We start from the raw sequence: 15,977 nt of genomic DNA on the forward strand, positions 1-15,977 counted from the left end.
TTCACATTGTTGTTAGGCATTTTACACCACTTACCTCAATCATTGTGAAAACTCCAAAAACTAAATAGGATTTCCAGTAACACAGAATAATGGCTTTTGTTAAATGTGGTGTTTTTCCTCTCTTTTTTGCTTTTTGAACCTCTTTATCCCAGTACCTGACAAACAAAGTGCAGATATGTTGGGAGGACAGAAGTAAATTCACAAGGCAATTGCCTAGAACAAAACACTTTCAGACTAACAGCCAGATGTCTATTTGCTCTTGGTTAATCACAAACAATTCACCACTGTTGACTATTATCACCCTTGAGATATTTGCTGATAAGGAACCCTTCTTTTATTTCTTCTCCACTTGGTTCAGAGAGTCACCACCCACCTTAATTAAGAGCCTATTATCATATGATCTCCTGACCATGGACTGAACTGAGGCAGCTCATTGTCTTTATCCATCCACATGCCCTGTAATTCCCCAGAGGGGCTGTGATGTCCAAGCCTTTCTCAACCCTGTCTGGCCCTGTCTTTTTTCCACCACATGCTTTGATGAGGATGTTGTCACCCAACACTCCACACATCTCTCTGAAGGCAAGGATTCATCAGCAGGCTGGCAAAGACCTTTCCATTACCACATCTGCCAACAAGTAGGACACAATCTGTTCACATAAAAACCAAAGACAGTAATAACAAGCATGACTTTAAAAGAAAAGTATCTCAATTTAAGCAGACTTCTTAAAACACACTGCTGTCAGACAGGATCCTCCCCCTTTCTTCTGAAGGCTACGTGTTTTCTGCCAAACCTCTGACCTTGGTAGTTTTAGAGGCAAAATGAGTCTAAGGCATGAAAGCCAATTATTTTGCAACAAAGCACAAAAGTTCAAAGAATACAGATAAGAAACTTTTTTTTTAATTTTACCCTCTCTTTTTTTTTGTTACAAGAATTACAGAGTTATTGTCTACATGCTTTGAAAACTGAAACTATGTAGGTTCTGAGGGGTTTCTTGGCTCAAGAGAAAAGACTGCTTCTGTAGGCAGCTATTTATGAATTATATTGTCTACTTCTTGGTCAAGTACACTAAAGAATTAAAAACCACTCATTTTTTTTTCTTCTACCATTTCCTGACTCATGCAAGTGTATGCTTTTACTACAACAATCATTGGAAAAAATCCATCTTCTGCTACAGCCAAGTCCATGAACTGCTCCAAGACACAACCATGGAATTAGGCAAAGCTCTCCAGCTACATTAAAAGCAGCAATTCCTATGAGCTTATCACTGACCCTCATTCTTCAGTTAACTTTTCCAGAGCAGGATGATGGCAGACCTGGTCATAACCTTTCATTTCTGGATTCTTTTTGCTTCTTGAGGAGTCTCTCATCCCAGTCAAACTATCAGGAAAGTCCATCTGCTCTGCCCTCAGTGCAAAGACAAGAAAAAGCAAGGCCACACTTTCTTAATACAGAGGCCACCTTTCACTAGGAGGCATCTTTAACTATATTTAGCAGAAGATTATTTGAAGACAAAAATCCTCTCTGTTTCAATTTATATAAATAGTAATTATTTGAAGATATTTTCCTACTAAAATATAGATCCCCCTAGAGTCCATAACACTACCAAGCAGTACACAGTCCATGAAAAAAAACCAAGATAAAAACACCTCCTAGATACATGCTTTTAGCTGTCCAAGGCATCTTGCTCACTTCACCAGTGAGCAGCAGATTTGCAACACACATGTATTTATATACACTCATATATTTAAAAGGTCACCTAATTCAATTTGCACTCTAAACAAACAAACAAAGAATCAAACAAAAATAAATAAAATCTAAAACTTTCTTCTCCACTTTTATACAGAGCAATTTGAAGTTTTCACAGCTATTTTATCACAGGCCAGAAGACTCACACACTTATTAAGGATCACTACTGTTATAGTTGATGAAAAGTTGTCTTTTGCAGCATTTTGCAAAGTGTCAAATTAATTATAAATGACATAATGGAAATACTCTAATGCAGTTCCATTATGTGTAACTTGAAAAAAACTAAAAAGTTTATACGGTAAACAAGTTTTCTTAGTTCTTATTACTCTAAATTCTTCATCACTTTTAACCTTGTTAAACTTTACAATAACATATTTTAATTTTAGAATAGAAATAAGATTTTTACCTTCTTCAGCATTAATACAAAAAAAAAAAAGAACAATTGCGCCTTCCAACCCAAAGTATTCTACACTTTTTCTCCTTACCACTGCAATTCCTCTCCAAGCTTCTCTGAGGAATCTTCTGGCATCACTTTATACATATCATCTTCTTCAAGCTTCCGTTTATGGCCGATAATAAATAAGGGATTCAACCACCTAGTCAAATACAAATTATTAGCAAACTGATCAGCAGACCAAAAAGAGTAATTTCTTTACATCATAATTTAATTATTTTACCTCCATCTTTTCCTCCTCCTGAATCATTCAACATCCACACATCTCACTGCACCTTCATCTAAGAATTAAGTCAACCCCTATCTTGCAAATGGGAAAGCACTTCCCACTTACTCAATCACTTTATGCCCATAGCACCTTACTCCCAGGTGTCCAGACAGCCAGCATAACCCTCCTTTGGCCCTAAAGGAGTTGTTTTCTCTCCGTGTTTCCTTACACTCAAGGAAAAATAGCATTTCTTTAAATATTAAGGAAAAAACTGAACTTAACCCAACTATCAAAATATTGACAGTTGTAAATAAAATAGTAAAGCACGCTAAAAGACATTTTTTGTAACATTTACTTGAGGAGAAAAGTAGCTGCTGTTCAATTGATATCTTGACAAGTATTAAAGGTCAGTAATTTAAAGACAACCACTGAAATGTAAAAATGGGAAAATAAAGGATTATTACTGTACCTTTCTCATGTTTGGAGATATAAACAGAAGCACACTGACACAATGTGTATGTTCAAAAAGGAAAATATTGTCTTACAGCTCTGCTTCCTTAGTGGAAAGATTCTTAAAAGCTCAATATTTTAGAGAGCACTTTGAAGATAAATTTATAATAGCAGTACTGTAGATTTGTTGAAAAACACTGTATTTTATTATACCAAATAGGTCAACTGTCAGGGAACAGCAAAACTAGATTTTTATGCACCTGGATCATTCCTCAAGCCTGAAACATGCCAGGGATGTCCAAACAGTTTCAATTGTGCTCCACAAGGTGAGAGTTGTATGGCATAAAGCACAAAAGTGACCAAGCTGTCCAGGAGATGGAGAAAAAGAGAGTAACACATGGCAAAACAGGTGTGGCTTAGTGGGAACAGTGGAGTTAGGGAACTTGTAGTTATCCACTTAGTTTGTGTCTCTATTGAATTTGTCATATTTTGTTTCCAGGAGACATGGACTTTAGCCCCAAGGCTTTTCCTACAAGTGCTTTCTCAACTCGCTAACACCATCACAATCAAGAAGCCAGGGATGGATATGTTTTGGAAACAATACTCCTGCACTCAAGTCTGATCTCAACTGCCTGTGAAAGTTCTGAACTGCAGCTTAGTTTCTGACACTTAATTATTACCCAACTTCACCAACAGAGTTCTTAGAAGAACATGTGGTGTGCTAGGTGAGATGTGTTATTCTCTGGAAGACCTACATGTGAGATTTCAAAACTGGGATGGTTTACAATGAGGTTATTTATTTAATCCCAACCACAACAGCAGTTATGAATACTCATCAACTTGCTCTACATTTCTTGCTCGGGCATGTTCCAATTAAACTTTGTATACACTGGCTCACAAGAGGTTTGTTGGCTAGTTTTGGAGAGGGTGGATGGGCAGACAGAACCCTAAAGAGGAGGCTCAGAGAGTTTCTTCAAAGACAGCACTGTTGTGAAAACCTTTTTCCCAGGCTCCATGGCACAACTGCAACCAACAAATGGGATTATATAGTGTTTTTCCCTCACTATATAGCATGTTAGCACAGTGTTTTCATGACTCATTCAAAAATTAAGTCTCTATCCTTGGAGTAGCACCTTTGATGCCTAACATCCCTTTTAAAACTCCTGGAGGGAGTCCTGAAGATTTGTTTATGTGAGCTGTTACCTCCTAAATGTATGTTAAAGGTACAACTGGAAACAGAAAGTACTTGACAGGCAAGTCTGTTGCTTGGACTTTGTGGTAAAATAGGATCAGAACTTGAATCACTGCCACAATTTCCCCACAAAAGGTCCTGACAAAAGGTCTCAAAAAAATACCAGCTGCTCCAACCAGCAGCAGAACTTTCACCTGGTTTGACACCAGCAACCTGCTCCATTGAAACATGTCTTCTCTGGCCTCAGCTCTTGCAGCTGACCACAGGTGAAAAGCAGGTATGAGACAAACAACCTCCAAGCCATTCAAATAATTCCTGCCTGCTGGATGAGAAAGCCTCTGTCTGCTCCAGGACAAGCAGCTAAGGGAAAGATCTGCAGACTTCAGCTGACTCCTGAGGCCGATACCCAGCGCTCCTCTTGCGCCATCCATGCTAAAAACATAAGTCACAGCTGCCCTTCCAGACAGAGGCTAAAGTAATCTTTCTCCTACACGAGAATCAGGATGAGGCAGCCCTTTCAGGAAAATATAAGGGATAAATCCTTCCCCTGTCCATGGAAATAGCTGTGAGATTTCACTGGCCACTGCTGCTGAGGTGGTGATAACAAAACCGGTTCAGACATTTAACAAGGAACATAAACAGGATATTTATCACAGAATCACAGAAAGACTGGGGCTGTGTCAGAAGGGACATCTGGAGGTCACCTGGTCCAACCCCTGCTGCTCAAGCAGGGCCACCTAGAGCTAGTTGTCCAGGACAATGTCCAGACAGCTTTTGAAGATCTCCATGGAGACCTCATAACCCCTCCAAGCAGCCTACAGCAGTGCTCTCACAGCAAAGAAGTGTTTCCTGATGCTCAGAGGGAACCTCTTGTCACTCAGTTTGTGGCCCCACTGCCTCTGATCCTACTCCTGGACACCACTGAATAGAGCCTGGCTCTGCCCACCTTGCACCTTACCCTCTATTAAATATCCACATATTGATAAATATCCACATTGATGATATCCCCCTGATCTTCTCCTCTCCACGATGAACAGTTCCAGCTCTCTCAACCTTTCCTCCCAGGAGAGATGCCCCAAACCCTTAATAATTTTTGTGACCCTTCATTGCTCTTTCCAGTATATATATATATATATCCCAATACATAAGAAAGCCATATATATATATATATATGTATGTCTCTCTTGTGCTGAGGCCCAAACTGTGAGCTCAGCAGTGCTTGAATAGTACTTTCTGCATGCAGCAGAGTACACAGAGGAAAATAAAAGACACTTTAGAAACAGAATTAAATATACAGTCTTAAAAAATAAAAACAATGCTATTAATTTTACTCCATGGAACACTGCTCCTCTACTTCTACTTTTCAAAAAACTACAGGCAGGCAACAGGAAGAATAATGGAACAACACTTCTGCTGAAGGCAACAGCTCAATACTGATGGCATTTGATTCTACACTACAGCCAAGAGCAGCAAGTGCTGACCACAGATGTGCAGTCCACTGCAAACTAACCAGCTGAAAGACAACACTCAAGTGCACAGGACTGTAAGAGCCATCTAGTTTATCCTTTGTCCTTAAACTCCCAAAACAACTTACTGATGATAAGCCCACCTCCACTGAGTTCTTACAGTTTGCAATAAATCCCTCGTCCCCTCATCTCCACGCTGTACCTACAGTGTGAGTGAATTTGAAAAACATTTAAGGAGCAGATGAGAGATGATAGTGGAGGGTAAAAACTGCCAGAAGTCTCAAGGCTGTCAGACTATTAGTTCCAGTGAAATCCAGTGTAACTTCAGGGCTTCTTCCTTTTTTCCATTAGTTAAAACCATAACATTGAAAAGAATAATATATTGCATTACACCTATATGTTAACATTAAAGAAGGCAAGGAAAACCAATCCAGAGTGAGCAGAAAACTGTAGTAATTCATATTTTGTGACTTATTTATTATTATGGACAACATGGCAAAGACTCAGCAGAAGTCCACATTTCTGTAACATTAGGGAAAAAAATTTATAAAAAAGAAGGTTAAACATCTTCCTTTTAAAATTATGCTTAGTCCTTGAAGGACTTTTATCCCAAGAATGAGGTCTTCTGCAAATTCTAAGTACAGCAAGAAGAGTTTGAGCATCACCATTTCACTGACACATCCTGAACTTTATGCGGGAAGGTCTAATTCCAGACAGAAGACTTAGCACATGTTGCTATTCAGTCATTAAAGTAAAAGCTTCCACCTGAATGCCACATGCAGATTATGCCCTGTGGAATTCTCTGCACTCACAGCAGAACTGAGACCAGCCTATTTCACACAGCCTGCTGTTACTCAAGTCACACACTTGTAACACACAAACCAACCAAGCCCTTCTCTTGCCTGAAGGCTCAGTTAAAATAGAGTGTTGTCAGAGGACTGTTAGAGGAGGCTGACAAATAAAGCAAAGGTCTACATCCCTGAAACCCCAAAGTAGCCATAAAGGACAACTACTCATTAGACTGGTTATGTCTTTTGTCAGAAGGAGATCAGCTAACACAGATCTCATCAAGGAGTACTCAAAACAGCTCACAAAAAAATTAGCATTTGTTAATGAAAACAGAACCTGTGCAAATTGCATTATTCTTTAATAAAAAAAAAAAAAAACTAAAATAAAAACCTAAATTAAAGAAATTGAAGAAATATATAAACAGTCATGGAAACCCCTCCTCTCACCCCAATGATGAGTTCAATACCAATCTATTTTACCAGAAAAAAAGAAAGGAACTATGTGCTGGGAAGGTAAGACTCATTCTTTCTGTTCAAGAAAGAAGAAGCTGCTCAACTTAAATGAAAACAGGACTCCTTGGTAACTGTCTTTACTTTTCCCAGGTATCTTCCTGTTTGCTAGAAATTTTGAAAAATTTTTTTTTTCTTACACATTGCCTCATTTTAGTTACTCTTTCAGAACACAAGGTTCACATGATGCCCTTCAAAGAGCTTAGCCCAAATTCTTCCTAGCATGACCTACGCATAAAAATGTGAGTATCAGTAAGAATCCTGAGTACCTTGTGTTCTGCTGGGAATGCCTCTGTTCTATCAAAACGATTAGCTGATCAAAGACATCAGTCTGGAAACATGCCCAGAATAAGTCCCTGTTACTGCCAGAATACTGATGCAACTTGGAATAAAGATTACAAAAATAAATTTAAAAATCACTCTATAACCTGGTGCAAACCCAGAGATAGCCAACTGCAAAACAGCAAATCACTGTTCTGACCCCAAGAGGCTTTTCACCTCTGCAGCAGTATCTTGGGCACTGATAAAAAAAGAAAGTGATTCATTTCTGAACCAGCAGAAACACAAAGACCACAATATAAACATTCACTTCCTGCATTTCCCTACTCCTGGGCCCTGACATTACACACCCTTTATGATTACAACACAGTCAACCAGCCACAATTTACTTGGTTGCTCTGGAAAATCCAATTTCTACCAATTGTTATGAGAGCAACTCCACCAAGATATTGGAAAGCCTCTAAGATCTGCAGAAAAAAACTAAGACAGTGTTTGCTTACCTTCCTAAGAGAACTCATCCCTTTTTTCAAAGACAGCATGAAAGAGAAACAGACCCTGCTATCTAAAAGCCAGCATCATTAAGGCTAGTCATGCTATTCTGCTTCATACATGAAATAAAATGTCCTAAACAAGAAAACTCGTAAATTAGATTTCCTATCATCCCCAAAATAATTTCCTATCAGCCAAGGAAGAAATACATTATGGATAGGTATATGAAACTAACAGCAGTGTCCAGTTCAAATGGTTCATTAACCCAGGGATGGGACCTGCTGTACCTCTGGATTTGTATCATGTCCTGCTTGTAAATACTCAAAAAAGTACCATTCTCACACTGCAGAGCAGGCTTGCAGAGCTTTCTAGAAACCATAGCATACACTGCAAGTTCCTCATGAACTGATAAAGTCTGTTAAAAAACATCAGCCAAGAAGCATTTGCAACTACATTACAAAGCTGACACAAATAAAAAACGTCCTAAGATCAAAGGATGGGTCTGTAAGGACCCTGGGTGCACCCACAATTCTCAAGTGCCTTGACCAGCTCCACAACCATCACCCCACAGTCAGTCACCTGCATGTCACAGGACCTTCCTCTGCACAAGTGGTGTCTCACCAGTTCCACAACAGCTCCTGCCTTATCACAGGACAAGTCAGAGAAATCAAACTGCTTGCCCGATTAGGAAAATATTTTCTTTACTTGTAATAATAAGCAGAAGTTTAATTTCTGGATAACTTTACAGCACCCAGTCAAAGCCACATCCGGGGCACCCTCATCAACTAATTCCTTAAAGAGGTGGTTTACAAACTGCATTTTCCTCATTCCTCTTAAGCTTATTTGTGCATTACATTACAAGCATCACCTGTTCACACTCAATGTCCAGTTATTTTTCAACAGTTGCACAGGAGAGTCTTTGTTTACTCAAATTCTTCCATAACACTAGGATTTTGTCTCCCTTGAGCAGCTTGGAAGCACTACTTCAACAACTAAGCTGCAAAGTAACACATATTTCTTTCTCTTTAATCACCTACTTTGGAGATGGCTTTTTTTATAAAATAAACAGGGTTTCCTCACAGACTGTTTGGATAATCATGCACGTTGCTTATCCTGCCTGGTTCACCTCAGGAGCCTGCCTGCCTCACTGTACTGTTCATTACCCTCTGTGATCTGACACTCTACACCAGCACTGCCATGTGCTTCCTCTCAGTCCAGAGGATCACTGCTGGCATGGGATGTACAGAAAGAAGGACACACACACACAGTCTCCAGAGTTATTTTGCAAGAATTCATAAAAACCCCAGCAACAGTTTGTAGTCATCATGTTATTTCTTTTTAAACCTCTCCATTTCACATATTCATCCACTCTCATTAGTAAGCTGCCTTCTTCCACTTCCCCTTACGAAGGCAGTTGTCCACAAGTAATAAAGTAAACAGAGTAAGTCTGGTATTTCTTCAGATGCTTTTCAACTGGTATTTTGGTTGCAACTTCCCTCCCCAGCTTAACAGGGCTTAAAGAGCAGCTTTCCTCATTGCTTACAGAAGGAAAAAATAGGAATACAATGAAATTACTTCAAAGCCATATTAACTCAAAAACGCCCTTCAGGCTTCCAGTTTCAATCCCAACTGTATTAACCTTTGATACCCAGCTCCATCTCATCTTCCAAGCTGCTGCTTTTTCACAGCACAGTGTGAGCAGCTAAGCTGCTGAGCACCCACTTTCTGGGGCTGACAGTAACACAACTGGTACTTGACTGCATTTATTGCAGGCTGTTTTCATGCTGTTCATCAGCCAGGTCTGAAACCACCTTATTAATCTAGCATACTTCCTGGTATTTCAGACAGCAAGAAGCAACACAGACATGGCAAGAGGAAGGGGGGAATATACTGCAAACTAACATTTTCTGCACGCCTAGAAGCAGGGAAAAGAAGAGAGACATCACCTGTACCTGTGGCATTTCAAAGACTATCATTAAAATATCAATTCCAAATCCAGTAACCACAGGCCAAGAAAAATACCAAAGATTTGATGTAAAGGTCTGAAGACCGTGACTTATAAAAATAAACTTCAGAAGTTACTCAATAAAGAAGGACTTAATGGTTGGAATTTCTGTATTGACATCTTTTCTGACAAGCAATGGAAATAGGGAGAATTAAAATGCCTTGTGAGTTCACACTGTTATTGCAAGTGGTACGGTGCCAGGGATACAAAACAAATAAAATAGATGACTGGTCTTTTTAACCTTCCACTCCCAAAATCTAATTGGGTTATCTCCCTCCTCCACTCTACATATGGCCTAGTTTTCTAGAAGCAGGATAGGGAAATTTTTTTTGGAAAAGAAGACAAAAACAACACCATGACATAATCTTAATTTTGAAGTTTTGAAGGAATTATAAAACATTTTTTGTCATAAATGATACAGCAGGCTTTACATAAGCATTCCAAAAGCAAGTAATCTGTGTTTCATCATACACTTAGCAGTTCATCTACCTGTGTATGTAAGCACAGATATTTACAGTAGATAGCAAATGCTAACACTTCAACAGTTTATACACACTTGTTGTAATCCATATAATCTATTTAGGACTCTTTATCCACATATTTTAACTTTACTAGCTCATAAACAATAATTTTCAAGTATTTTCTTTTGCATAATACAGACATCTTGCAAATAAACATGCAAAACTTAAAAATTAATGCAGTAGTTCAAGAGAGCAAATGATTCAAATTTGACAGCAGGACATTAAATATTTGATAAATGAACAAACAAGGCATTATCTTTCAGAAAAGGTTGTATGTATGATCCTCAGTCTTTTTTCATTCAGCAGAAAAAGAGAAGCAAGTGTGATTTCAATCTCTGGGTACAGAAAATGTGTTTTCTGTTCATCTATACTGAAAATACATATACATATTTCTTCAGAGTTTCTTATAGTACTACAATTGTCCTGCACCAGTAAGTCAATAAATGAACTTAGCTACCTCAGAGATCTTTATAAAGTGGCATTACCATGAGCAATTTCAGGCTTTGAGCATGGGAATCACTAAATATCAGGCAAGATCGCAGACAAGTCACAAAGCCTGATATTTTCATGTTAATTAAATGTAAAATCCTCACAGTCAAATCTGTACACTGACACAGTAAAGAACACAAACCAATTTTACTCCAGCATTGCTGGAGTCCAGTTGAAATATGCAAGAACAACAATGAATTCTTTCCATAACTTCTTTCAATGCAAGGCAAGAGACACTCGAAGACAGACAAGCAGGCAATACTTAGGTTGCCTGAGAAATCCAGAGAAAGCAGTCAGTGGCCTTTCCAATTCTCATTCACAGGATGAGAGAGGAGGAAGAAGTAAAGTAAGGTGTGTAGCTATTTACACTGGAACAAGGGAAATCTGTGACATGACTACATTTGGTCAGACAAGCAGCAACATATTGTACAGTCCTTACTCAAAGTCCTGGGACTTGCATGTCTGTGCTTACCCCATTCCATTTACATTTAAACTAAAAAATCAAGATTGTTTCTCACACTTCTCCCCCACTGCACTTCAAATCAGATCCATGAAGAAGACTTAGTGGTTTTGTCCTTCTCCCCAAAGCACACACATAGTAAGACAAAAACTATGCTGAAAGATACTAATAGATATATAAACCAAACATTGACTTATTCCTTGGAATAATAACTCTGTAGATGCCTTGCTGTAAGTTTTCAGATCACGTTTAATGCTGTTATTGTAACGGCAATTGCTGCATGTCAAGTCATGATATGAAAAGGCATCTAGCATGAGGATGATGATAGTGTTCAGTGCTTCAAAAAACCCAAAGACTTCTCATAGTCATGGTGAGTGTGTGACATGTAAGTAATTACTATTATTATTAAAATGAAGTTGTAAATTTGTATGAAATCTAGAAGAACTTACACTTCTTTTACTTCTCTGCACAAAAACACAGGATACTCTTTCCAGGGTGTTCCAGCTTGCCCTCCTTCTCATATTGTTAACAGCATAAAAATTACCCAGTCTTTCAAAAATTTAATCATAGCCTATGTTTTGCAACTTTCCAGTAAAGTGGATTTGATGTCCAAATAGCAGAATGCATAAAAATTCAACTGCCATATAGAAAAAATACCTTTGGTAACTCAAGGGAACAAGTCTCTAAGCAAATAAAGATATGCTTCCTACTTAATGAACATTCAAGCTCAAAGATGGGCTAATAGCCAGAAATGAGAAATATTCTTACTCTCCAAAGTTATTACTTTAATAATCCCCACCTGAAAAAAAGATGCAAAAAGTGCTATTCTCAACTGCATGGGAGGCTATTAGGCTTTTTCAATCCCTAAACTTTGTACAACTGAATAGCTGTTTAAACATGAAAACAAGACTGAATTCTCTCTTCCTTTGACAAACCTTAAAAAGAAAGCAAACCCTCCTATCCATCCTTCAGAGTCCTCATTCTCACTGGTAAATGGAGCCAGCAATAAAAAAAAACCAACAACTTAATAACACAGATGAAGTAAATCAGAAATACAAGCACTCCAAACTATAACTGAAATACCAGTCAGGGCTTTAAAAATTTTGGTAGGCATAGAAATTGTGACTCTTAAAAGTCAGGAGTTACAATAATATCTGAAACATCCAGAAGGGCAATTTGGTCTCTGATAAACCTTTGCTAATATAGATAATTCAGTGAAAGACATGGAAAACTAGAATATTTTGCAACTGCCCTGATCTTCACACTTCTGTGATAAACAGTCTTCATTCTTACAACATTACACAAGGAACACATTATAAAAGTAACAATATTAACACACAATCCAGATGCTCCTCTTTCCCATGAATGTACTGCTGGAGTGTTTAATGCTAATCAAGCTCATACTTGCCAAAGTCACAACCCAAATACAAGAAGACAGGCTTTGAACAGTGGGAGAAGAATGTCTCTTCAGCCTACACACTCATTACCTGAGTTTTATAACTCAATGAAAACATGATTTCTTTCCTCCCATGAGTTTGATTCTGTTTGCACCAGGCAATAATGAAAGCTTTTTTCTGTACCACTGGCAACAAATGGGAGCATGGTTCCTTACAATGGAAAAATTGTACTTTTGGAGAAAAATACAAAAAAAAATAAAAATAAGAAGGACCTTTGCCCAGCTGCTTGATACTTTTTACTCTCATCGGTAACAAGCAGCCAACACCTGGAATGTGGCGAGCAGGTATGGGGCACACAACCACAGGCTGGTGGCTGCTACTACTCACAGGATGGCCTTCCTCAAGCACTCTTTTCCCAGTTCTCCAAATGAAAACATCTCATTTTGCCCTGTGTGAGACAGCAGCTAAAATGAAGCAGTACTCACACAGCTGGGAGATGCCACACTCGTTGCAGAAAGGGAAAGTAATTCTTAGCTACCCTTAAAGTTAGCTTTATAGCTAAATGAGAGGGTGTTTTAACGCTTCCTGAATGTTACACAAAATGGTATTAACTTGCAGAAAACTGATAGCCCCTGCTTATTCAATTTTACCCACTGAAGGTATCATTTCAGCAGAAATTTTCACCCAGAAAACACTAATGCTTGTTGACTAGTATACTGATGCTAGTCATGATCACACGCACCACAGGTAAGAGATGAGACTTTAGAAGGCTATTTGCACTGCTGTGAATTACACTGCTATAAAAGCCTGAGAAACAAGACATTCTAAAGCTTTACATGCTCCACTAAACCCTTCTGCAAAGCAGCAGCCCTATGGTTGTACACCAGCATCTGAGTGTGAATTCTCAAGTCCCAGTCGATCTCTGGACTTTTAGCAGACCTTTCATCCCCCAAGCACAGCCTTCCACCTGTTTTTCCCTTTGCAAAGTAAGAACCTAAAAACACATCTGGAATAAAAGGGGACTTTCAGGGGCTTGCCTAAAACTAGGGAAATTTAAGGTACTTCACTGCTGCTGTCAAACACTTCTCTGCAATACATGCAGAGTGATACAGAAGGCCTAAAAAAAGAATGATACGAGCAGTCAGAAAGCTGGCTACAAGCACTGCATTCTTCTTTTTCACATCTAGCTGGGTTGGTTTTGGCAGAACCACCAGGAACACCACAAAATCCCAGCAAGGGAAAGGGAACAGACCAGAAGCAGTCCTGGAATGCTACATGGCCAGCTTAGGTTCATCCCATTCTGCTTGGATTTCACAACAAAGCTGTTTCTAACATGGGCATCCCTGATGTCAAAGTAAAAGACAAAATGCTGAACACAGAGAGTTCTGCACAAGCATACAAATTGCCTGTTTTATTATTACTTATTTATTTTCTTTCTGCACATAGTATCTCTGAGGACATACCCCTGAACGAAAAATACGTTTAGTTAAAATTTGTCAGGGTTTTTTAAATCCCCCTACCTCCCAAAGGGGACTTCTGCACCTGCTCAGAGCTGCTTATAGAATCAAAGGATTTTAATGTATTTCAGAGGCTTCCAAAAAAGAGCTTCACCTGCCACGCCCTCCCCTCCTTCCCCCTCCTCCACCACCCGTGCAGCAGGTGAAGCAGATAAGGGCTCTCTCTGTAAGTGCTCTTCCAAATGGGATCTGCTAGGACAAACTAGCCTGGTGCTCTCCCGTTTTACTTTAAGCACGTTTTCCTACTACATTTCAAAGCAACGAAAATGTTGGGCTGCAATTCTTCACCTCCTTGAGCACAGATACACAGCCACGCCGAGGTCCCCATCCCCACTCGTAAGAGACCGAGCACTAACTCTGGCAGCCACGCGGCCCCGCAAAGTTTGTGGCAACACCCCAAGCCCTCCGGAGCGGGGCAGCTGTGCGGGTGAGACAGCCAGGATGCTGGCCCGCCATCCCCACGCGGCCATGCGGCTCAGAAACCATCTCTGCTGGAGGGGAAAGCCGCACGGCGAAGGCGAGCCCGGCACGCCTGGCCGGGATGAGCAATCCCCGCCCGCGACCCGTTATTCAAACGGGGAAGCAGAGCAATGCTGGGAGCAGCCTGCAGCAGTCCCGGGCAGGGGGACCCGGCGGGCAGAAGCCGGGCCGGGAAGCAGGAGACGCCGCCGCCCTCCCCGCGGCCACCGAGGGCACAAACACGTGCTCGGAGGGGGCGACGGGGCCGCGCTCGGCGCCGCCCGCCCAGCCGAGCGCTGCCGTGCCCGAGACAGGCAGGCCCCCGCCGCGCCGTGCCCGGACCGCGGCCGGGATTATCGCGGGCCGCAGGGTTCACCTCAGGAGACCTCACCCCACCTGCGAGCCGGGGCTGCCCCGGCCGCCAGCGCTGACAGCGGGCCCGCGGGGGCGGGCAGGTCGTGCCCGAGCCGCGGCTGCACGGTCACCGCCGGCAGCCGCTTCCCCTCCCCGCTCGCTCCCTCCCTTCCTCCCGCCCGGGCGCTCCGGGAGCCGCGCTCCAGTGCGAGCAGGGCACCCTTAGCCGGGCCGGCCATTCCTCAGCGGCCGGGCGAGGTGAAGCCGCCGGACGCCCCGGCGCTGCCCTTCCCCCTGCCCCCGCCCGGGCGCTCACCAGAAGAAGAGCCGGGAGCAGAGGCTGGCATCCTGCAGCGGGTTAGGCTTCTCCTCGCGGGGCACCGGCTCCATGCCGTGCGGCGAGGGCGCAGCACCACGAGCGACTTCCCAGCGCTGGCAGCCGCCGCCGCTCTGCCGCCGGCCGGCGCTGTTTCCGGGAGAGCCGGCACCCCCGCCTCGCCCTCCTCCTCCTCCTCTTCCTCCTCCTCCTGCTGCCGGCCGCCGCAGGACGCCTCCTGCCGGCCCGGCTTCCCCGCGGAGCCGGAGGAGCTGCGGGCAGCGCCGGGAGAGCTGCGCTGGGGCGGGCTGAGCGCGGGCCGAGCCGCCGGCCGGGCTGCGCTGCGCTGCGCTGCTCTGCTCTGCTCCGCTCTGCTCTGCTCTGCTCTGCGCTGCTCTGCTCCGCTCTGCTCCGCTCTGCTCTGCTCCGCTCCCCTCGCCCCGGGTTCGCTGTGTGCCCCTTGCTGATGGAAAGCATCTCCTCAGTGCACGCAGCCCCAAGCGAGGGGAAAAATCCGTGGCTGGTCAGGGGCAAGTCAGGCTTGGCGGGACCAAACGCCGTCAGAAACGCTTGCTGTCAGCGCTGCTTCCCAGATGTTGCATGTTCTTCGATTAGAAAACGAAAACCAAACCGAAAAGACAGCGTTAAGAGAGGTTTGCGATACAAAATAAAGGAGCTGATTAATTTCAGGACGTGGTGCATCGCTGAAATTGGCAGCTCTCAAATGTTTAGCAAGTGATCACCAAACTCCTCTCCAGCCATGTCACCCATGGCCTGCCAAAGGGACCCTGATGAAAAAGAGTAGCAGAAACTGCAAGAAACCTAGGAAAACAGAAATGCAGGACTGTATATCTGAAGTTACCAAAGAACTGTTAA

The 15,977-nt window shown here is 42.1% G+C and overlaps 1 protein-coding gene across 2 annotated transcripts in view; it reads right to left on the bottom strand.

The window, feature by feature from the left end:
- The window catches only part of ABCC4 (ATP binding cassette subfamily C member 4), a 140,322-nt gene extending 125,030 nt beyond the window's left edge, over nucleotides 1-15,292 (bottom strand). Inside the window, exons 1-3 of one of the 2 annotated variants that reach the window (XR_008840954.1) lie at nucleotides 15,102-15,263; nucleotides 2,233-2,343; nucleotides 35-155 (exon numbers count right to left, since the gene is read on the bottom strand). Coding sequence is in view for 1 of the 2 variants with exons in the window: in XM_056496459.1 (XP_056352434.1) it covers nucleotides 35-155; nucleotides 2,233-2,343; nucleotides 15,102-15,175 (306 nt within the window). In the remaining variant the exon portion in view is untranslated. Of the gene's footprint in view, nucleotides 1-34; nucleotides 156-2,232; nucleotides 2,344-15,101 lie in introns of both variants that reach the window. The other variant, XM_056496459.1, reaches the window with a different exon arrangement.
- Nucleotides 15,293-15,977: the final 685 nt, after the last annotated feature.

Source organism: Oenanthe melanoleuca, chromosome 1, assembly GCF_029582105.1.
Source record: "Oenanthe melanoleuca isolate GR-GAL-2019-014 chromosome 1, OMel1.0, whole genome shotgun sequence".
NCBI lineage: Eukaryota > Metazoa > Chordata > Aves > Passeriformes > Muscicapidae > Oenanthe > Oenanthe melanoleuca.